At 48.0% G+C, this 22,395-nt stretch overlaps 1 protein-coding gene across 1 annotated transcript in view; it reads left to right on the top strand.

The window, feature by feature from the left end:
* Positions 1–22,395, top strand: part of SPTBN5 (spectrin beta, non-erythrocytic 5) — a 1,776,766-nt gene that overhangs the window by 1,643,489 nt on the left and 110,882 nt on the right. The window contains exons 64-66 of the mRNA XM_085627084.1: positions 738–1,343; positions 11,113–11,184; positions 11,263–11,349. Of these exons, the coding sequence (XP_085483210.1) occupies positions 738–1,343; positions 11,113–11,184; positions 11,263–11,349 (765 nt within the window). The remainder of the gene's footprint in view (positions 1–737; positions 1,344–11,112; positions 11,185–11,262; positions 11,350–22,395) is intronic.

Below are 22,395 nucleotides of genomic sequence, written 5' to 3'. Positions count from 1 at the left end.
ATTACAGTTTCCAGAATAGTCGCTGGCTGGGGACAATTGGCAGTCAAGGATGATCCATGTGCTATAATTATAGTGTTAAGGTTTTGTTCTTTTTCTCCTGCATTGGCCAACTGAAGGTAAGATTCTTGAGGTTGAACTTTTATCTGTAGAAACCCTCAACCTAAAATGAAAGAGGCCAGCATAAGTAAAATTCCACATTGCAGGAGAGAGCAATTTGCATTTGATTGGGGAGGTGAAGAAAATAATACGAGGAATGCCTTAAGGTACCCCAGCAAGTTGCAACTGGGAGCCCTTCTTTTGGGTTCTGGTCACTGGAAAGGACTGACCCAGCATATAAGAAATCTCAAAAAGTTTAAAGGTGACTAGAAAAACACGAATAGACTCTCCCCTTGTCCACCCAACTTAGCTGGTTGTCCCATAAGTCTTCCATGCATCTATTCTTTTTAATCTAAACCACATCTGGATTTTCGGCAATAGACATTGCTATTAGATTTCATGTCTCCAAGAGATTGTTTTAGAGTTTGATCACATATTTGCATTTTGCATTGTCCAAGAAGTGATTCCCTTGGGAGCAGAAGTAAAGACGGTCATTGTGAGAAACCATTCAGTTGTCCAACCTAGATGAAAGTCTTCTATGAGGGGTAACTATTGAAGCATAAAGTGGTTGCCGTCCTTTTTCCTGCACTCAATCTGCATTCAAGACAGTTTACATCCATGATGTTTTTTCTTTGTTATAGAGAGAGCACATGCTGCTGAAACGGATGGAGACTGACGAGGAGGGACAAAAGGGAAGCTCAAGTGTCATCAAGATTCCTTCCCTAAAAAGGAAGCCTTCAGACCAGAAAACAAACCCTTCAAAAGTACAAGATCGGGGTGCCCTTAGGAAATTCACACCACCCAGTCTCACTTTGAAGGATCCTATTTATGCGGTTTCCACAACCGAAAGTGCTGTAGACGGGTCTGAACCATTTAGTGTGTGGAGCGATTCGAAGACTGGTCCCCTCGACAGCCCAGGCATGGGATCTCCTAGCACATTGATGCAGTCACCTATTGTACCAAAATTAATGGGTCTACAGGCTACATCCCTTGAAAGCAGGGCACCATTGTCCTCTCCTTTGTCTTCCAGGCTAACAACTCAGCAGTCCTTTAACAACATAGTGGAGCCAGACTCCAAGGTTTCACCTTTATCCCCTGAGAAGAAGCTTCATGGATGTCACAATCCTGATATACAGGAGCCCACATCAACCCCCCCTTTAGACTCAAATCAGAATATGTTTGACTTTCCTACAAAGAAAATCCATCAACGTTCTTTTTCCTCAGAGCAAGCACTTAATACAGGTTTGGTAAGTATTGAGTATCTCCGGGCATGCATTTCAAACTGCTCAGTAAGAAGATGGTAGGAAGTAATACTTGCTACCCTTCTCCTAAAAGGTGCTTGCATTGCTCCTGCTCTTTTCTGTTTGTTTTAGCAAATCAAAAAGCCAAATGTTGCGGTACGAAAAGGCCCTTGCCTAAATAGTTGACTACTCCGTCTATCCTCTCCATCTTCCATTGACACTTCTCTAAAACATGCATTCACCTGTACGTGTGTGGTTTGAATTTTTAATAGCCAAATGTATTTTGTATCCTGTGGGTAGTTAATCACGAATACAGAGCTAATGGGAGTTGTAGCAGAAACAGTTCAGCAGACCACACAAAATGTCTCTTGTCACATATTTGATCACAATGAGATAGCACAGGTCCTGCGGCTGCCTTCTACCAGCAGTGGGTCTACATCTCTTTGCAAATCTCGTTTATAAACTGACTTGAAGAATCAAAGTCAAAAGATACTTTATTCGACAAATCAATGCCATAAAAGTGAACATATAGGAGGAAACATTTCATCAATAAAAAGACATTGCTTTACAAATGACAATTAAAATTTAAAGTTTTGTAAACCAGAAGATAAAGTTAAAATTATTGGATAGAGCAGAGGGTTTCATATAAAGTGCATAGTGCCAGATTCATATTACTATTTACAATAAGCAAGTTAAAATTCCTAACTGGGGCAGATGATAACGTATAAAATATCGAATACTCAATCAATCAATCAATCAATCATAGTATTTATAGAGCGCACTACTTACCCGTGAGGGTCTCAAGGCGATGGAGGGGAGGGGGGTGCCGCTACTGCTCGAAGAGGCAGGTCTTGAGGAGTCTTCTGAAGGTGAGCAGGTCTTGGGTCTGCCGTAGGTGGGTAGGGAGGGTGTTCCAGGTCTTGGCGGTGAGGAAGGAGAAGGATCTTCCGCCGGTGGTCTTTCGTTGGATGCGGGGGACAGCGGCGAGGGCGAGGCTGGTGGAGCGGAGCTGTCGGGTGGGGGTGTAGAAGCTGAGTCTGCTGTTGAGGTAGGTTGGTCCGGTGTTCTGGAGTGCTTTGTGTGCGTGGGTGAGTAGCTTGAAGGTGATCCTCTTGTTGATGGGGAGCCAGTGGAGGTCTATCAGATGGGGGGTGATGTGGCTTCGGCGGGGGACGTTGAGGATCAGTCGGGTGGAGGCGTTTTGGATGCGTTGCAGTCGTTGTAAGTGTTTGGCCGGGATACCTGCATAGAGTGCGTTGCCGTAGTCCAGCCTACTGCTGGCGAGGGCCTGTGTCACCGTCCGTCTAGATTCGATGGGGATCCACTTGTAGATTCTGCGAAGCATGCGGAGGGTGTTGTAGCAGGAGGAGGAGACGGCGTTGACCTGTTTCGACATGGAGAGGGAGGAGTCGAGGATGAATCCTAGGTTGCGTGCGTGGTCGGTGGGTGTAGGCACTGTTCCCAGCGTGGTTGGCCACCAGGAGTTGTCCCAGGCCGAGGGAGTGGGTCCGAGGATGAGGACCTCCGTCTTGTCCGAGTTCAGCTTCAATCGGCTGTTCCTCATCCATTCAGCGACGGCCGTCATTCCCTCGTGGAGGTTGGCTTTGGTGGTGTGCGGGTCCTTGGTGAGGGAGAGGATGAGCTGGGTGTCGTCGGCGTAGGAGATGCTGTTGAGGTCGTGCTGGCGGGCGACTTGAGCGAGGGGGGCCATGTAGATATTGAACAGCATCGGGCTGAGGGAAGATCCCTGGGGTACGCCGCAGATGATGTTGGTGGCTTCGGAGCGGAAGGGGGGGAGGCGGACGCTCTGGGTTCTGCCGGAGAGGAAGGATGTGGTCCAGTCCAGGGCCTTTTCTTGGATTCTGGCTTCTTGGAGGCGTGTCATTAGCGTGCAGTGGCAGACCGTGTCGAAGGCGGCTGACAGGTTCAGGAGGATGAGGGCTGATGTTTCACCGTTGTCAAGTTGGGCCCTTATGTCGTCTGTGGCAGCGATGAGGGCTGTCTCAGTGCTGTGGTTTCTTCGGAATCCGGACTGGGACGGGTCCAGGATGTTGTTGTCCTCGAGGTTGCGGGTCAATTGCGTGTTTACGATTTTCTCGATGACCTTCACTGGGAACGGGAGCAGGGAGATGGGCCGGAAGTTCTTGAGTTCTTTGGGGTCCGCCTTGGGTTTCTTGAGCAGTGCGTTGATCTCGGCGTGTTTCCAGCTTTTCGGGAAGGTGGCTGTCTCGAAGGAGGCGTTGATCACTTTACGAAGTTTGGGTGCGATGGCTGAGTCGGCTTTGTTGAATATGTGGTGAGGGCAGGGGTCGGACGGTGATCCTGAGGGTATGGAGTTCATGATCTTGCGGGTTTCGTCGTCGTTGACGTTGGTCCAGGAGGTCAGGCAGTTGATGCTGTTGGAGTTCGCGAGTGGGGTGGGGCTTGGTGTTGCCGTGGCGGTCGTCGTGATGAAGCAGTCGTGGATGTCGGCGATCTTGCAGTGGAAGAAGGTGGCCAGCGAGTCGTAGAGTTCTTGTGAGGGCGGGATGTCGTTGGCATTGGCGCTGGGGTTGGCGAGTTCTTTCAAGATGCTGAAGAGCTCTTTGCTGTCGTGTGCGTTGTTGTCCAAGCGGGTTTTGAAGGAAGATCTCTTGGCAAGTCTGATGAGGTGGTGGTGTCTGCGGGTGGCGTTCTTGTGGGCTGCGTGGTTGTCCGGTGTTCGTTCGTGGAGCCATTTCTTCTCCAGTTTCCGACAAGTACGTTTGGAGGTCTGGAGTTCTTCGGTGAACCAGGCGGCTTTCTTGCTGGTGTGGTTGTTGGAAGGTTTCTTGAGTGGGGCGAGGGTTTGGCGCAGTCGGCGATCCCTTGTTTGAGGTTGCGGGCGGTGGCGTCTGGGTCGGTGGGGTCGGTGGGTGGGTTCAGGGCGAGGGTGGCGGTCAGCTGGTCCTCGGTGACTTTGCTCCAGCAGCGTTGTGGCAGCCGTTGGGCGCGGTGGTGCGTGGTGGGCTTCTTGTAGGTGAAGTGGACGCAGCGGTGATCAGTCCAGTGGGGTTCGGTGGTGTGGTCGTAGGAGACGTGGGTGCTCGTGGAGAAGATGGGGTCAAGCGTGTGGCCGGCGGCATGGGTGGGATCGGTGACGAGCTGTCTGAAGCTGAGGTTGGCGAGGTTGTCGATCAGGGTGGCGGAGTTGGCGTCTTTGCTGTTTTCGAGGTGGAAGTTCAGGTCCCCTAGGAGGATGTAGTCTGTGGAGGCGAGTGCGTGGGTGCTGACGAGGTCGGCGATGGCTTCGCTGAACTGAGTCCAGGGTCCGGGGGGGCCTGTAGACGAGTGTTCCTCTGAGGGTGGTGTTGGGGTTGGTGTGGATCCGGAAGTGTAGGTATTCGGTGGTGCTGAGGGTGTCGTCTGTGTGGATGGAGACCTTGAGGGTGGACTTGTGGACGATGGCTATTCCTCCTCCAGATCCGTTGGTGCGGTCTCTGCGGGCGATCTTGTAGCCGTCCGGGATGGCAATGGCGATGTCGGGGGCCGAGGCGTCGTTCCACCAGGTCTTGGTCAGGAAGGCGACGTCTGGGGCAGAGGTGTCGAGTAGGTCCCATAGCTCGACAGCGTGTTTGCGTGCGGAGCGGGTGTTGAGAAGTATGCAGCGGAGGTTGTTGGGTCTGGTCCTTGGTGGTTTGGTGCCTCTGTCGCAGGTGAAGCTGCAGGTGCGGCAGGAGAAAGGTCCGTGGGTGCGTTTCGGGGTGGCCTGGAAGCAGCTGTGGTCTCGGCCGGCGTTGAGTACGTGGAGGGTGCTGGCGTCGTACTGGAGTCTGGTGTTGTGGTGATTGTGGGGGCCAGGCGCGGACGGGCGCAGACGGGCTTGCCTCTGGTGTGCCCGCTGCACGCGGCCGTCATTTAAGGCGGGGAGGGAGGGAGGAGCAGCTGGGAGGCGGGATCGGGGCGGCGAATGGACGGCGAGGGGGCGGGGCTGCAGGGGAGCAGTGGCGGGAAACGGGCAGAGGATACAGAAGAGAAGAAGGGGGTGGGAGAGATGAGCAGAGCGCAAGGGCAATAGGGCAGAAAACGAAGCTCAGAACACACAGGGCACAGCAGTGGAAATAAAAACGTACAAGTGGCAATAACAGTTTAACGCACAGGGGTACAATACTGGCAAGAACTAAGTGGCACAGAACAAACTAAGTGGCACAAAACGAGTGGCACAGAACAAACAGTAATACACTAAGTGGCAAAGAACAAATACTTAGCTACGGGCACAGCTGACAATGGCAACGCACAGGGGGCACAGCAGGCTCGAACTCCTGCTCAGAGCGGCAGCAAGGGGGTGGAGGCAGAGGATCACAGGTGGAGCTGTGCGGCACGAGGGGAGTGACCTGGCCTGCAAGCAGGGTCAGGGGTCGCTCTCACTGCCGCGCAGCGGCTTCCATTTAAGGCAGGGAGGGAGGAGCAGCTGGGAGGCGGGAGCGGGGCGGCGAATGTACGGCGAGGGGCGGGGCCACAGGGGAGCAGCGGCGGGAAACGGGCAGAGGATACAGAAGAGAAGAAGAGGGTGGGGGTGGGGGGGACGAGCAGAGCGCAAGGGCAATAGGGCAGAAAACGAAGCTCAGAACACACACAGGGCACAGCAGTGGAAATAAAAACGTACAAGTAGCAATAACAGTTAAACGCACAAGGTACAATACTGGCAAGAACTAAGTGGCACAGAACAAACTAAGTGGCACAAAACGAGTGGCACAGAACAAACAGTAATACACTAAGTGGCAAAGAACAAATACTTAGCTACGGGGCAAGGCTGACAACGGCAACGCACAGGGGGCACAGCAGGCTCGAACTCCTGCTCAGAGCGGCAGCGAGGGGGTGAAGGCAGAGGCTCACAGGTGGAGCTGTGTGGCAGGAAGCGAGTGACCTGGCCTGCAATACTAACTGATGGAGTACAAAATACTACATTCACATTATCATAAACAATTTGACAAATATTAATATTTAAGAAGTTAATTTTAGTACTCACAGTATAGTAGACACTACAATTTAAAATTACTAAATAGAACAGGGGTTATCCCACGACGTGCAAAATGCTGTAATATAAAGTGCAACATGCTAAATTTACAATTTAAATAACAGTAAACATTCAAGTAATCATGATTACATAAACAAAAAAGATGATTTGATAGTAATTGTTAAAATGACAACTTTTTTCTACATCTAATGACTCCTGATAAAAAACTTGCAACCCCAAAACAGACCATAGGTGAAGATAGCATTTGGAGGTATAGCAAAGCAGGCATAACTTGAAAAAAAATGGCAATCTTTAAGAAGGGGAAGTATAAATCTTTTACGCAGCTGAGCATAAAAATCACAGAAAAAGATAAAATGTAAGGTATCTTGTTCTGAAAAATCGTCACAAGGACAAGGTTTATGAGTACCTTGTTTCCAAAAACCTTGTGGGACAGCTAAAAACCAAGGGATCAAGTGTAATCGAAATCTTGTTAACAGAAAACGATGAAAAACATTATTTACACTAAGTAAATATGGTTGAACTTGATTATGCAAAGGTAATGTGATATATCTTCTAACCGTTGGTTTTATTAGCTCCTTTTCCTCCCTAAGGCCCTGGTGCTTCTCCAAAAACTGTGATTTAATGGCTCTTATTTTAGATTTGCTCATCGGTTTCAGCCTGTTATATAAATCTGGGCAACCTAGCCATTTAGTCAGGTCCATTATATACTTCAGCCATGGAATATCCAAGGCTCTATCCAAGGCTATACAATCCATGATTACCAATTGGTTTAGTTTTGTGCTGGGGCTAGCCCAAACTCTGAGCCAACGTAGCAAAGGGGCTATCGCTAGCTCATCCTCAATATACCCCACCCCAGCCTCTTCATGTAAAATAAACGCCGGGGTGGTGGAAGGTACCGCCAAAAGTTTACGTAAAAACTTATCTTCGGCTCTTTAAATCTCTTTACCTTCCTTATAGCCCCAAATATCCCAATCATAGGACGCCATGGGGATACACTTTTCTTTATAAATTTTCAACAGGGCGGGTAAAGGTTTGGTTCCTAGCTTTTTTGCAAAATTTAGGGTAGCCCCCGTTGCTCTGGTCAAGGTATTCTTTTTTTGTATAATTTGTGCTCCCCACGACCCACGGTCATCAAAGAGTACCCCCAAATATAGAAATGTAGGGACTTTTGTTACTTCGACCCCCTTGCAGTGAAATTTGAACTTCGGGGGTCTTCGGGAGCCAATAGACATTATATGTGACTTCTTAAAATGTATTGATAGCTATAAAGAGTCCATAAAAACTATAAAACCATCTAGTAATCTTTGGAGCCCTACAGCTGTTCTTGCAAGTAAAACCGTATCATCTGCATATAACAATGTGGGTATTTTCTTGTCACCAACCCTAGGGATATCTATACAGCTAGTTGTTAAAAAATCCCCCAGCTTATTTATATACAGAGTAAAAAGGAGGGGGACCAGTATACATCCCTGACGCACCCCCCTCTTTACATCCCAAGGCCTTGTCAAATCACCATTTTATTTATATCTAACTGCAGCCATGTTTTTTTCATGAATCTTGAATAATCCTCTAGGTGCTACCCTTCATAACATACTGGGGGCATTTTTAGCCCTAAATGTACGTTATGGCTGAAAATGCCTAATTTTCACCTGGCAACAATTCACAAATAGCTCATAAGAATTCATGAAGAGAATCCTGGCAGGAAAAAACAGGTTTACTTCTGCAAATGTCTGCACTATGACTGAGGACAAATGTGCAGTAGTAGCTCCCACGCAAGAGTTGGGAAGTGGTCGGAATAAGAATGTAAGTAGTGTTGTCAATGTGTGAATACCTACCAGATTTTTGTACATTTATGGGGATGAACAACCTGAAATCCGACCCTATCCCACTTTGGAAATGGCCAGAGACTTTAAATGCGTCGTAATATTTCACATGGTAAATTATCAAAGTAACAGTTCCAGCAAAGAAGAAACCTAGTGGTCAAGAACATTAGCGTTGAAAGCACAGCCCTGTGAAGCGTCTCTGTGCTGTTTTGTCCGAGCGCCACCACGATCTATTTTGATGTCTTTGACATTCTGCTTGCCCACATCGGAGTCTACGAGAGTAAGTCACACCTACTCTTAAACTAGTCTTTATGAAACAGTCCCGTGCAGTGGCATACATGCTTATAGAGGATATGTAACGGGTAACAATGTAATATGGTACAATATTGCCGTGGAGGTGTTCTGGTGATATCATAAACCGCAAGGACGAAGGTCGAGTGGTTTGTAAACATCATCAGTACCTCAGTTGACAACATCAGACCATAGTACACGTTACGAGTTACGCTTTTTTTTTGTCTATATGGGGCATATTTACAATAACTGGCACATCCCTGCATATTAGCAAGGATGCGCCAGTTATTGTGCGCCACAGCTCCGCCACCATGGACGCGCCGCAATTACAATGCGGCGCACCATGGGGCAAAAACGGCACAGATGCGTGACGCATCTGTGCCGTAAAAGTGGCGCATTGCTGGAGTTGCGTCGCAAGCGCGACGCAGCTCCAGCAATGGTCTGGGGGGCCCTATCTTGTTAATGCTGCGTCAATCCTTACGCCTGCTTCAGGCAGGCGCAGGGTCTTGACGCAGCATGGGCCTAAAAGTGACTGAGTGAAATCTTGTAGATTTCACTCAGCCACTTTTAGGAGGCGTTCCTGTGCCGGAACGCCCCCCCTGCGCAGGAACGCCCACATGTGGCGCAGGGCTTTACAACGTGACGCATCTCCCAGATGCGTCACGTTGTAAGTACCCCGCACCATGGCACAGGATTTGCGCCGCTGCTGCGTCACAAATGTGACGCAACGGCGGCATAAATGAGGCTCAAGGGGCTTGTAAATCTGCCCCTATATATTTTGGGTACGATTTGTGACTAACAATGGGGATTAACTGAAATTAGAATTTAATGGATATATTTTTGATTAAACAATGATGAAGGCCAGTAGATTTATGCAATTGTGTGGCTCCAGTATTTATTGCATAAATATGGATCTACTAAATTTGCCACATAATTTGCCTATGTTGCCGTTTTCACGAAGATGGTTGTTTCATGCTCATATGGATAAAATACTGACTGAAAATGTATTGCATAATGTGCATTTTTTGCTTTATAGAAAATACCTTGCTGCATAATTTCACACTCTATGCATCATAATATTTGTAGCCCTGACAATAGTAAAGCTCTTTAATATCATTGGGATGATAAAACTCATATTTCTTAGGTAATCATTAAATATTGTCCATATTTAACCGTTCCCTGTGCAGTATGGGTTTTATACCAGAAATTAGGACTTGCATTTTACATACTGGTGCATTTTTATTTGCCTGGGAGAAAATCAGAAACGCACAAATATATTTTAAAGATATTATTCATATTGGGATCAAGTACACAATTTAGCTGTATTTACTGTTATATGATGCAATTGATAGAGCGTCACATGTCCTGAGATTTGTAGGGGGTGCATCATATTCACTGTTAGACAGCACCCGCATATAATCAATGTATGTTTAAGGATGTTATAGATATATATTGCAGACATTATATAACGTAGAAGTGTTAGAAATGTTTTAGGCTGACAGGGATTTTTAATACGGCTTAAGTTGTAGAGAGATGTAAAACCTCATGATGTGACGGGGGTTTTCCGTTCCCATGTTTTTGTTGCAGGTGCAAGGACATTTAGCTTGTTAGTTAGAATAAGTCTTTGTTCTAGGAGTTGAGATATGAGGAGCAGACTGGAGGGGAGTGAATTGGAATGTGAAATTGCAACTCCTAGTACGGATGATGTCTGAGATCCAAGGTTAAGCTAACAGACGATGGAAGATGGAAAGTTTTGGACGGAAAGTTACAGAAAGAAGGGCGTGTTCGATAATTTTGGGGTTTGTATTAGGGATAGTGCCCCGAGGGTGGAGCAGACGAGACTTAGGCGGGAAGCTAGAAGGAGCATCTTAGATCGAGCTCTCACTGAGTGAGGACTTCTTAGGAAGTTTCACTTCTGACACCTTTTTCTGATTTTCTCGGTTGGAAGGGAACGTTAAGTAGGAATGCCACTTTAGTATAGAGTTGGGACAGAAATGCTTTGATTAATGAACTCAAAGTTCGACATCACCATAGCTATTTTGTATTTGATGCTTTTGGAAGCTGTAATTCTTTTTATTTTTAGTCGAATGCGGATTCTTCGTAGGCTAGCGTTCTTGTTAGTGCCCATTTATCTTTTGAGCCTTGTATTGAGGTGCCTATATATTCAGATGTTTTTGCTGGTAATAAAAGGTCAAAACCTTAGAATCTGAGTCTTCTACTTATTTACGATGTCCAATAGCGGTAAATATGATTTGATACTTGTGTTCATTTCCCCTATGCTATCCGGCAAGTAAAAAGATCCTGGCGACCTGAAAGGGTTCTTGAAGATAAATAGAGATACAAGAATCCGGCCCTATCACAATTATGCTGTAATAACTAATACAACAATACAATCAGTTGATGTCTGGATGTACACAGCGAAATATAGGAGGACAGGTACTGCAGATTGTCCAGGCAGAAAGATTTTGACCTGTTTCTGCATGTGATAGGGACAGGTTTTGGAAACTGCAAGTGGGATGTTCAGAGTCCCAAATTAGGTAACTTAACAAATTTGCATTTGGAACTGCATGCAAAGAGGCTTGAAGCTACGTTAATTTTGCTCCGTAGCACGATGGAGCAGCGTTCTGTGGGATTTTAAATCTTATAAAGTTCTCTTCCTTTTCAGATCACAACTAAAGACCCCATCATCACAGGATATCTTGAGGCACAGCACAGACTGCTCTCAGGTGGAAAGACGGTCAGTAAACACATCATTCCTTCTACATTAATTGGTATTTTTGATGCACTGTGACTAAGTAGAATCTTGTGTTTTTAGGCGAGCTCCCCCTCTTGGGATGACTACTACGTGACTCTTAACAATCAGACCCTCATCTTCTACAAAACCAAGAAGAACGCCGACCAGGTACTGGAATTTATGAAGATAGAGGGGAAAATGTAACTATCGCAGCATAAAACCCTCATGCATGTCTGACATTTGCTCCTTACAACTACAGGTCATCATTGACCTTTTCTGCCTGGCACTGTGCATTGTTTCCCAAGACACTTACAGCCCTCTTTACAACACTGAAAGCCAGACAGAGCTGCCAAATCTAGAGGCAAAGAAGTTGGTTACATATTGGTGTTTGTATTTTGTATTTGTGAAGCGCAACTGTCACTGCAGAGGCAGTCTCTTGGTGCTAAATCCAGTCAAAGGGCACTTTAGGCAGTCTCTTGGTGCTAAATCCAGTCAAAGGGCACTTAAAATAAAGGAAACAGTATTGCCTGTAGCCAATTAACTAATTGTACAGCTGAACAGATGGATTTTGAGAGCTCGTCTAAAATTAGGATGGTCTTTAAATCCTGTGATCTCCACCAGGAGTGTGTTATTCCTAAATATGCTCTGTTCACTTTTGTGGCAGCTGGCACGGATCAGGGGTGGCGGGGCAGAGGGCGTGGGTGGAGTGGGAAAGGGGTAAAGAAAAAAAAGAAAATTCACCGCGTCGCTTCTCGTTGTCCCTCGTCGTCCGCTCTGGCCGGTACAGGAAGCACCCAGGCTCCCCTAAGCCAATTTCAGCATTGTGATTGGTCTGAGTGCCGTGGTTCAGGCACTCAGCCAGGGAATGGGAGCCTGGGCATGTTCTCCACCCAGGCTGTAATGCAGCCTGGGTGGAGAACATGCAAAGTGCACATGACTGTTTGGCCACCCAGAGACAGCCGGACAAGCATTCATGCACACTTTACAGGGTGCCCACCACTCCTGCCCCTGCTCTGAGAGCAAAGCAGCCCGCCCCAACAAGCTGGCGCAGCAGGAACAAATAAAATGATGATGGTAACAACAAGTTATTATCATTTTATTTTTCCTTTATTTCCACTAATAAAAGCAGTGGGCCGACGGTCCTCCGCCTTAGCGGAGGAGCCGCCACTATGTTCACATAATCAATCCTAAAAAGTATCACTGCTGTATTTTCTGAGTTAGGTTCAGATATCACCAGTTCTCATCCAGGGAATACTCATCAATAGTCATAATCTATGAATAATCCCCATCCATGTGCGGGATCCCGGAGCATATAGAAAATACATATATATACATATGTATATCATGTGACCAAGGCCTGTGACGGGCTGAAACGCGTAATGGCGGCGGTGGTGTCTGTTATATTGAAATAAATTATTGGATTCTCTCACCGCACCCTGGGTTTGCTTCCGTTTTTTGAGGATACCTCTTCAGTTTATGAGACGGAGTTTTCTTGTATACATATATATATATATGCACATGTGAAAACATATACATGCATCCTAAAATGTTTCCAACATGGCAAAAGTGCTGAAATTACATTGGTTTGCATTGTAGTACCCCTAACCCATAAGGAAAAAAGGAAGCACTAAACAATTGTCATACAATAATGCTTTATTGCCATAAAGCAAACTTGTAATTGCAGGCATTTGCCTGTAGGCTGCAGCAGAGTACTAAGAAACAAAGAAAACTGACACCTTGCCTTTAAGGCATTAGAGTAGGGGTACCGTGCCTTTAAGACCTGCAGGAGACCCCTTGCTCCCATGATGCGCCACAGGTGGCAGTTAGGTCAGTTCTTTTGCCCGGCTCCTTCTATCAGGATCCTGGAGCTTGAGCTCTTCAGTTTTTTGACTGAAAGTGATTTCATTTATATTTTCTCAGAAAACTCGACATTTTCTGACTCCTAAAGGCTTATTCTACTGGTTTTTTGGTCTTACCATACATTTATTCCAGTCAGAATGTCTGCGTTATTCACGAAATGCCCTTCCTGTGGCAATAAGATGGCACTGGCAGATCCACACTCTGTGTGTATTGTGTGTCTTCCATCCTCACACAATCCTGACCAGTGTCCCCACTGCCAGAAATTTTCCAGACGGACTCTGCGTGACAGAGAACGCATAAAACTTCATGCCCAGCTCCTTCTTCAAACAACACCGAAAACGGCGACATACCACCTCTCCTGAGTCCAGAAAGAAGAAGGTAACAGGAGATTCGCCGTCGAAGTCACCATCGAAGAGACCCAGACACTCTTCAGCGTCGAGGGACCAATCACCATCTCGACGTAGAGATTCTCCGCCGCATACAAGTAAGTCGGAGAAGTAAAAAGGCTGTGGGTCCTGAGAGACCTGAAAAGTCTCTGTCGACATCGAGGCTTCCGTCGACGTCGAGACACTCTCCACCACCCTCGAGGGGGTCGGCGTCGAGAGTTACGATGGCGAACATCTCGCCGCAAGTGGGCTTGTCGACGTCGAGAGCTTCATCGAAGTCCCATCACTCGACGTCAAGCAGATCGACGCCAACTCGACGCCATGGGAGATCGAGATCACCAGGCTGACGGCGAAAATCAACGTCGAGGTCTCCACATCGCCGTAGGCGATCGACCTCGAGACCACCGTTGAGAGCGGGACGGCGTTCCCACAGCAGATCCCCTCGATCGGCGCCGATGGTGACGCAGACTTCATCGACGTCGAGTCATTCGACGTCGAGAAAAAAAAGTGCAGCGGCCACAGAGGAGACATCATCTGGGGACCAGTCATCATCCCCAGGACTGCATATTGTGCACATTTCACCGGAGAAATCTCCCAAAGCTGGAGAGAAGTACGGTCTGTCGCCTCGCTGGCTGGAAGGTGTTGGGACAGGTGACTGTAGAAGTTCGGGCTCGGACTACTCTCGCACTTACTCGCCTTCTAGGATCTCTCCTCAGAGAAGCAAGTCTCCCCTCAGAAGACCAAGATCACCGTCCACGCACCGATCACGGTCCAGTGGCCGTCAGTCTCCCCCCAGAAGACCAAGATCACCTTCCAGGCACCGATCAAGGTCCAGGGGTCGTCGCAGCTCTCATCAAGACCGTCCCCATAAGAGAAGACGCACAAGATCGCCCACATGGTCTTCCTCCACGAGGTCCTCGGTCCGGGACTATTCTGCGACCTTCTCCTTGACTCCTCCATCGCGGTTGTCTCCCATCGATGACATTGTGACCTTCTCAGATGTCCTGGGTAGGAGTGCAAAGAAACTAAACATCACTTTGCAAACCCCTGTAGTTCCCACATCTATCATCTTCGACACATTACACCATCGAACAGCTCCTAGACCGCTGCTTCCTTTGGTGCCAGGACTCTTGGAACCAGCTATGGCCACATTCCTCACCCCTGCTACGGTGGGCTCCGTACCATCCAGGATTGCCAAAAATATAAGGCCCCAGCCGAGGATCCCTTATTTCTCAGAGCTGATCCACCAGCGGACTCCGTCATTGTGGCGGCAGCCATGAGGTCTCATTCGGCGTCTGTGTCATCTTCTGTCCCTCCAGAGAAGGACAGTAAGCAGATTGACTCCTATGGCAGGAAAATGTGCAATACGTCGGCTTCTTCCATGAAGATTGCAAGTGCCTCTGCCCTTCTCGGGCGATATGACAGGTCTCTTTGGGACTCCCTGTCAAGGTTCACCGGAAGCTCCCCAAAGAAGACCGGCAGGACTTCAGCGAAATTCTGCTAGAAGGTGGGCTAGTAGCCAATCAAGTTATAAGTGCGGCAGCGGACGCTTCAGATCTCACCGCTCATGGTTACTCCCATGGCGTCTGTTCACGGCGCTCAGCCTGGCTGCGCCTCAAAGGCCTCAAGCCTGATGCACAGAAAAAGATTCTGAATCTTCCATTTAATGGCTCCTTCTTGTTCGGGGCTCACGCCGATGAGGAGATGAATAAAATGAAGACAGAGCTGGATACTGTCAAGTCTGGAGAAGCACAAAGAATATCGGAAGCGCTTTCGTCAGGGCGACAAACGTTCCTTCCAGCAGAGGGTTCAAACCCCTCAATGGTCCTCCCAGAACCAGCAGAGGCCCCAATTCCAGCAGAGGGGCCGTGGCAGAGGAAGAGGGAACAACAAGCAGCAACAGTCCACCACTAAGCAGCTTCCCAAACAGTGAGGCATTGCTTCCTCCGCACCGGTTCGCCACTCCGGTAGGAGGGACTATCGTTTTTCACCTGGAAGAGTGGGAAACCATAACAAATTGTGCAGCATGGTTACTTGCTAAGGTTCAAGTCTCCCCGTCCGCAAGTGCCCCCGCAATTGAAGCGCCTTCCTCAACTTCAAAGTCGGCTTTTACAGGACGAAGTATCTATCCTCCTCTCCAAGAGGGCCATAGAGGAGGTCCCACCTCGCCAAAGAAACCAGGGGGTATACTCCCGCTACTTCCTAGTCCAAAAGCGAGGAGTAGCCAAAGAGTACAGACCTATCCTTGACCTGCGCCTGCTGAACAGGTTTATCACAAAGGAAAAATTCCAAATGCTGGCCCTGCATCAAATCTTTCCACACCTTCACCAGGGAGACTGGATGTGTGCCATCGACCTGCAGGCGTAAACTCCTGAGGCTTGAGCCGGGAGACAGTCGCTTTAGCGCTATTTAGTATTGTGTGAGCTTGAGGGGATTCTAAGAGTGGTTCTATTCGTGTAGTATTTTTAAACTTGCTTTTTACCTGTTGTATTTTGTAACTGTACTGTGTTCTTAATAATCATTCTTTTATTGCAAAGCAGTTTTAAATACCTTCGTGGTATTTTTATCGGCACTCACCTCTTGGGCAGTCTTAGCTCCTTGCTCCCCGGCACCTTCCACCCGCCCGGCCGCCATTTTGGTAGTAGTGCAGGGAGCAGTCTAGTGTCTGCTTCCCTCACGCTACATAAAAGGGGCATGGTGCGATGAATTCTGCTCTTTGTTCTTCAACCATTCGGAGGTATAGCTCCCAGGTCCTCCTTTCACTTAGAGGTAAGGTCTCCCCTCTATGTATCCCATTCTGCAACCCCACAGATGAAGGAATGACCTGCTCCCACTGTGGCTTCCAACTCCCTGGGGTTCCTACGGGCAAAACTCTGCTAGTCCGCATGTATTTACTGAACTGCAGATCCCTCCCCAAGCATAGTACTGAGATCTCACTGCTCTTAGAGGAATTGGAACCAGACGCCTTGTTCCTGACGGAAACCTGGTTCCATTCGGAATCCGACCCTGATATCATTAATGCCCTTCCTAAGGGCTATTTGATTCTACGGGCAGACCGTCCCACTAGGAGAGGAGGTGGTTTGGCCATTATCTATAAGGGAGGATATAACTGTCGGAGCCTATCTAATTCCATACCTGACTGTGAAAGCCTATCCTTCGCTTTGGATTTCTCAGCCACCTACACCTTTTCTGGGACACTTATCTATCGCGCACCGGGATCTCTGGGGCAATTTCTCCATGGCCTCTCCCCCTCATTAGTTGACTCAGTGTGTAGCTCGGCCAATTACTCTGTGTTTGGAGATTTTAACATTCATTTCGACAATCCCGATGACTACAATGTCTCGGAGCTGTCTGAAAACCTTGCTGCACTGCAACTGCTATAGTTAGTCACTAAACCCACTCATTGTAAGGGCCATCTGTTAGATCCTATTTTTAGTAATAGCTCTGACCTCCTGGTGGAAAACCCTGTACCTCTCCCCTGGACAGATCACTTTCTGATTCCGTTCAAGCTATTTATTGTACATAGCCCCCCTCCTCCGCCTACTGCTATTCGGGCAGAGCGGAATTGGTCTAAACTCCCCCGAATGGACTGGACCTTGGCCCTCGAGGCATCAATACCACCACCTATATCAGATCCTACCGTAGCCAATCTAAATTTCAATAATTGGATTCTGAACTCTTTAGATGTAATTCTTCCTCTACAAAGCAGTAAAGCAAAACGGGCTACAAAAACTGCTCCTTGGTATTCTCAAGATTTGCGAGAAAGCAAACGATACTGTAAAAAACTAGAGAGGAAATGGCGGCTAGACTTTTCACCCTCCAAGAAAAGAGACTACAGAGCTGCTATAAAAATCTATAAGCAAAAAATCATAACGGCACAAGCTGCTTTCTACGAAACGAAAATTAATGCAGCCGCATCTAAGCCTAAAGAGATTTACAATATCGCTAAAACTCTTCTCAAACTCCCAGAAAAAACTCCCAATTCTTCGGACGCTCAACGTCGCTGTAATGATTTGGCAGAATTCTTTCATAGCAAGATCCAAGTGATTTATTCCACCTTACCAAATACCCAAATTCTTTTAACATCTTCGAAAGCTGTCGAGTCACGGGCTACTCTGGAAAAGCTCCCCCTACTGGATTTGGTCAGCTTACAGGCCTTGATGTCCCAGGTTAAGTCTGGCTCGCCCAACGACCCCGCGCCTCCACGATCCCTGATCTCGGTTAGCCCGCTCATGATGCCGATTATCAGGGATCTGCTTAATGCCTCCCTGACCACCGGCATAGTCCCACTACCCTGGAAACAGGCTATGGTAAAGGCTCTGCTGAAGAAACCCAACTTAGATAGTAACAACCCGTCTAACTACCACCCAATCTCTCTGTTACCTTGGTTGAGCAAAATTCTCGAGAAACATGTCAACAAGGTATTGACGCAGTTTCTCGAAACCAACAATTTGTTGGATCCTTCCCAAACTGGATTCAGGCCCCTGCATGGGACTGAGACCGCCTTGGTTGCAGTGACGGAGGAGGCCAGGAAGATTATTGATCAAGGAGGGACTGTGGCCATTCTCCTCCTTGATCTAAGTGCTGCGTTTGATACTGTTAATCACAGCATTCTTCTCCAGAGACTTTCTCACCTGGGAGTCTCCACCCAGGTTCTCCTCTGGTTCAAGTCCTTTCTATCCAACCGCTCGTTTCAAGTCTTCGAGAATGAGGTCATCTCCCCTCGTAAACCTCTAGGGTGTGGAGTACCGCAGGGCTCCTCTTTAAGCCCAACCCTTTTTAATATCTATTTGACCCCGCTGGCTGCTATCGTCCGCCCTTTCGGGATAAAAATTGTAACCTATGCAGACAACACACAGCTAGTGGTCGCTCTTGATCAAACCCCGGCACAGACTCCTAGTAATCTGAGGGACTGCCTAGAAGCAGTTGCTTCTTGGATGAACTCCTCTTGTCTTAAATTAAATGGAGATAAGACAGAGATGATGCTCCTGGGCAAATCCGATAACGCCATCAATAACCTCTGCTGGCCATCATGCCTTGGCCCCATTCCTACTCCCAAGGATTCAATTAAGAGCTTAGGATTCTGGCTGGATAAGACCCTTACCTTCTCTCACCAGGCGGCCATGGTTTCAGCCACTTGTATCGGTATGCTCAGGCTCATCAAAAAAATTCTCTCCAGACTCCCCTTCGAAGCCAGACAGAATATGACACAAGGACTGGTACTTTCTCGCCTGGATTATGGCAATGTCCTTTATGTAGGGGCACCCCAGTCCACTATCAATAAACTACAGGTCATTCAAAACGGTGCAGCACGAATGCTCATGCAAGCCCCCCGTCTTGTCTCTATTAAACCTGGCCTAAGGAAATTGCACTGGCTCCCAATTAGGGAAAGAATCGCTTTTAAAAGCTTATGTATCGCCCATCGCGCCTTCTGAAAGGTTGGTGCTACCATTAACCATTCTCTAATCTCCCCTTACCTTCCTAACAGACATCTTAGGTCGGCTTCCCTGTTTCTGACCTCAGTGCCAAAAATCGAGAGATCCAGAGCTGGCGGACGATCGTTTTCCTATAACTCCTCAATACTCTGGAACTCCCTCCCTCTCCATCTGCGTTCAGAGCCTAACCATCTCTTATTCCGCAAGGGGTTAAAAACACTGCTGTTTACTACCGCTGACTAGGTCCCCACTTCTACTCATGTATGCTCAAGTTCGCTAGCGCTGGGACGCCTCAGGGTAGCCATCGCGCTTTATAAAAACTCCATTCATTCATTCATTCATTCAGGACGCCTACTTCCACACTCCTGTCTCAGTGAAACATCGCAAATTTCTCAGGTTTCAGGTCTCTCGTCACCACTACCAGTATCGAGTGCTTCCATTCGGCCTCAAATCCGCCCCACGAACATTCTCCAAGTGCATGGCGGTGGTGGCTGCCTTCCTCCGCAGGCGGAAGATCTTTGTCTATCCATACCTAGACGACTTTCTCCTGAAAAGCTCCACACCTGTGCTACTCCAGAGCCATCTCTCATACTGCCTCAACCTGCTGCATTCCTTGGGGTTGCAAGTCAACTACAAGAAGTCGGTCCTCAACCCCACTCAACGAATACACTATCTGGGCGCCTCCCTGGACTCCGCAGAGGCAAGCGTGTGTCCTTCGGACGTGAGGTTGTCATCAATGCTTCTCAAGTGCCACGCTCTTCTCGACACTGCACATCCCACAGCCATACAAGTGTCTTCACTACTGGGATCGATGGCCTCGTGCATCTACATTGTGCCCAATGCACGCCTTCACATGTGGCCTCTACAACAAGCGTTCGAAGATCAATGGTCTCAGAGGTCAGGTCACTGGGAAGATCGTGTCTCTCTCCACCAAGCTGCCAGGGACTCCATCAGATGGTGGATAAAACATTCTCACCTGCTGTGAAGGGGTCCCTTTACATCAGACGCCTCCAACACAGACAGTGGTCACAGATGCCTCAATGCAAGGCTGGGGTGCTCATATGGGCCAGCTTCAGGTACAAGGTCTCTGGTCTGAGACAGAAAGAAGTTATCACATCAACTTCTTGGAGCTATGGGCGGTCCATCTGGCGCTCAAATCCCTGTATCCGTCTCTTCAATCCAGCCACATTCAGATTCAGACAGACAACACAACAACTATGTTCTATCTGAACAAACAAGGAGGCACCAGGTCACGAGTCCTGTCTCTGGAAGCCCAATCCATTTGGCAGTGGCTGCTGGCGAGAGGTCTCTCAATCGTCGCAGTCCACCTTCCAGGAACCCTGAACGTGCAGGCAGACGGCCTCGAAAGAGACTTCGTAGAAGCGCACAACTGGGTGCTCAACGAAGACATCGCTCAGGAGGTCTTTCGGCAGTGGGGAGTGCCGGACATCGATCTGTTCTCAGACGCGGCAAACACGAAATGCCCTGTCTTCGCGTCCAGATTCCCCCAGCAGGGATCACGGGAGAATGCACTTTTGATCAGCTGGTCGCAGACTGCTGTATGCTTTTCCTCCGCTCTCTCTAATCCCGGCGGTCATACAGAAGTTCTACAGGACCAACACCAGAATGATCCTGATAGTGCCGGAGTGGCCATGCCAGTGGTGGTACCCGGATCTCCTCCAACTGTCAGAGGTTCCACTCCTGCAGCCCGGACTTACTGACCAAGGACGAGGGGAGAGTGTTTCATCCCAATCTCCCCTCCCTCTGGTTGACTGCATGGCTCCTGAAGTCATCCAGTACGGACATCTAGACCTTTCGGCTGACTGTATGGACATTCTTAGAGAAGCAAAGAGGCCCTCCACCAGAAAGTCTTATGCTTTCAAGTGGAAGAAATGTTACCTTTGGTGTAGGGACAACGCTCTTGATCCGACTCAAGGTCAAGAGCAAGTGATTCTTCCATACTTACTGCACTTGGCAAGGTCAGGCCTGAAGTACCCCTCCATCAGGGTCCGCTTAGCTGCTATCACAGCTTATAGAAAGTCTCCTACCCAGACCGCATTCTTTCAACTGCCTGTGGTCAAAGATTTCCTAGAGGGGCTCAAGAAAGTGTTTCCACCAGTGAGGTCCCCTTCGCCTCCCTGGGAGTTTAACATTGTCCTCACCAAATTGATGGGTGCTCCTTTTGAGCCTTTCCATAAGGAATCTTTGCAGCACTTGACCTGGAAGGCTGCTTTCTTAGTAGCCATCACTTCAGCCCGCAGGGTAAGTAAGATTCAGGCCCTGTGCTGCAAGGAGCCTTACACTGTTTTCCACGCCAATAGAGTGGTGCTGCGGACTCATCTGAGTTTCCTGCCCAAGGTGGTCTCAGATTTTCACTTCAATCAGATTATCACGTTGCCCACTTTCTTTCCTCAGCCAACCACTCCCCCGGAGAGAGCTTTACATTCTCTAGACCTCCAGAGGGTATTGAAGTTTTACCTTAATAAAACCCTTCCACTTAGGAAGTCTGACCGGCTCTTTGTCAATTATGGTTCAACAAATACCGGGCTGGCTGCTTCCAAAAGATCTATTTCTAGATGGATTGTCTCCTGTATAGCCTTGTCATACCAACTAGCCAACAAGGTTCTGCAGTGTAGACCACGAGCACACTCTACCAGAGGGAAAGCTTCTACTACAGCTCTCCTTCGCAACATTCCTATATCTGAGATTTGCAAGGCGGCTACATGGCGCTCGATACATACCTTTACACGCCATTACTGCCTAGATTCAGATGCACAGGCTGATGCCCAGGAGGGGCAGGCCTCTTTGAGGAATTTGTTTGCATAACTGCTGTTTGAATGTGATGTTACTTCATGTTCTATATGCTCTGTTGCTCGTCCGCGAGTCTTTGGGTATGGGCTTGCTACTCTATTCATAGATTATGACTATTGATGAGTATCCCCTGGATGAGAAGGATTAGTTACTTACCTGTTATCCTAGTTCTCATCCAGGGGTATACTCATCAAAGTCATAAGCGACCCACCCACCTCCCTGGACGAGCATTCTCTTCAAGTTATTGTTTATGGATTGCAGATCTACTCAGGTGCATATGCACCGTCAAAAAGAACTGACCTAACTGCCACCTGTGGTGCATCATGGGAGCAAGGGGTCTCCTACAGGTCTTAAAGGCACGGTACCCCTACTCTAATGCCTAAAAAAGCAAGTTGTCAGTTTTCTTTGTTTCTTAGTACTCTGCTGCAGCCTACAGGTAAATGCCTGCAATTACAAGTTTGCTTTATGGCAATAAAGCATTATTGTATGACAATTGTTTAGTGCTTCCTTTTTGTCTTATGGGTTAGGGGTACTACAATGCAAACCAATGTAATTACAGCATTTTTGCCATGTTGGAAACATTTTAGGTTGCATATATATGTTTTCACATATGCATATATATATGTATATATATGTATTTTCTATATGCTCCGGGATCCCGCACATGGGCGTGGATTATTCCTAGATTATGACTTTGATGAGTATACCCCTGGATGAGAACT

Source organism: Triturus cristatus, chromosome 9, assembly GCF_964204655.1.
Source record: "Triturus cristatus chromosome 9, aTriCri1.1, whole genome shotgun sequence".
NCBI lineage: Eukaryota > Metazoa > Chordata > Amphibia > Caudata > Salamandridae > Triturus > Triturus cristatus.
This window is presented reverse-complemented; position numbering and strand designations above follow the sequence as displayed.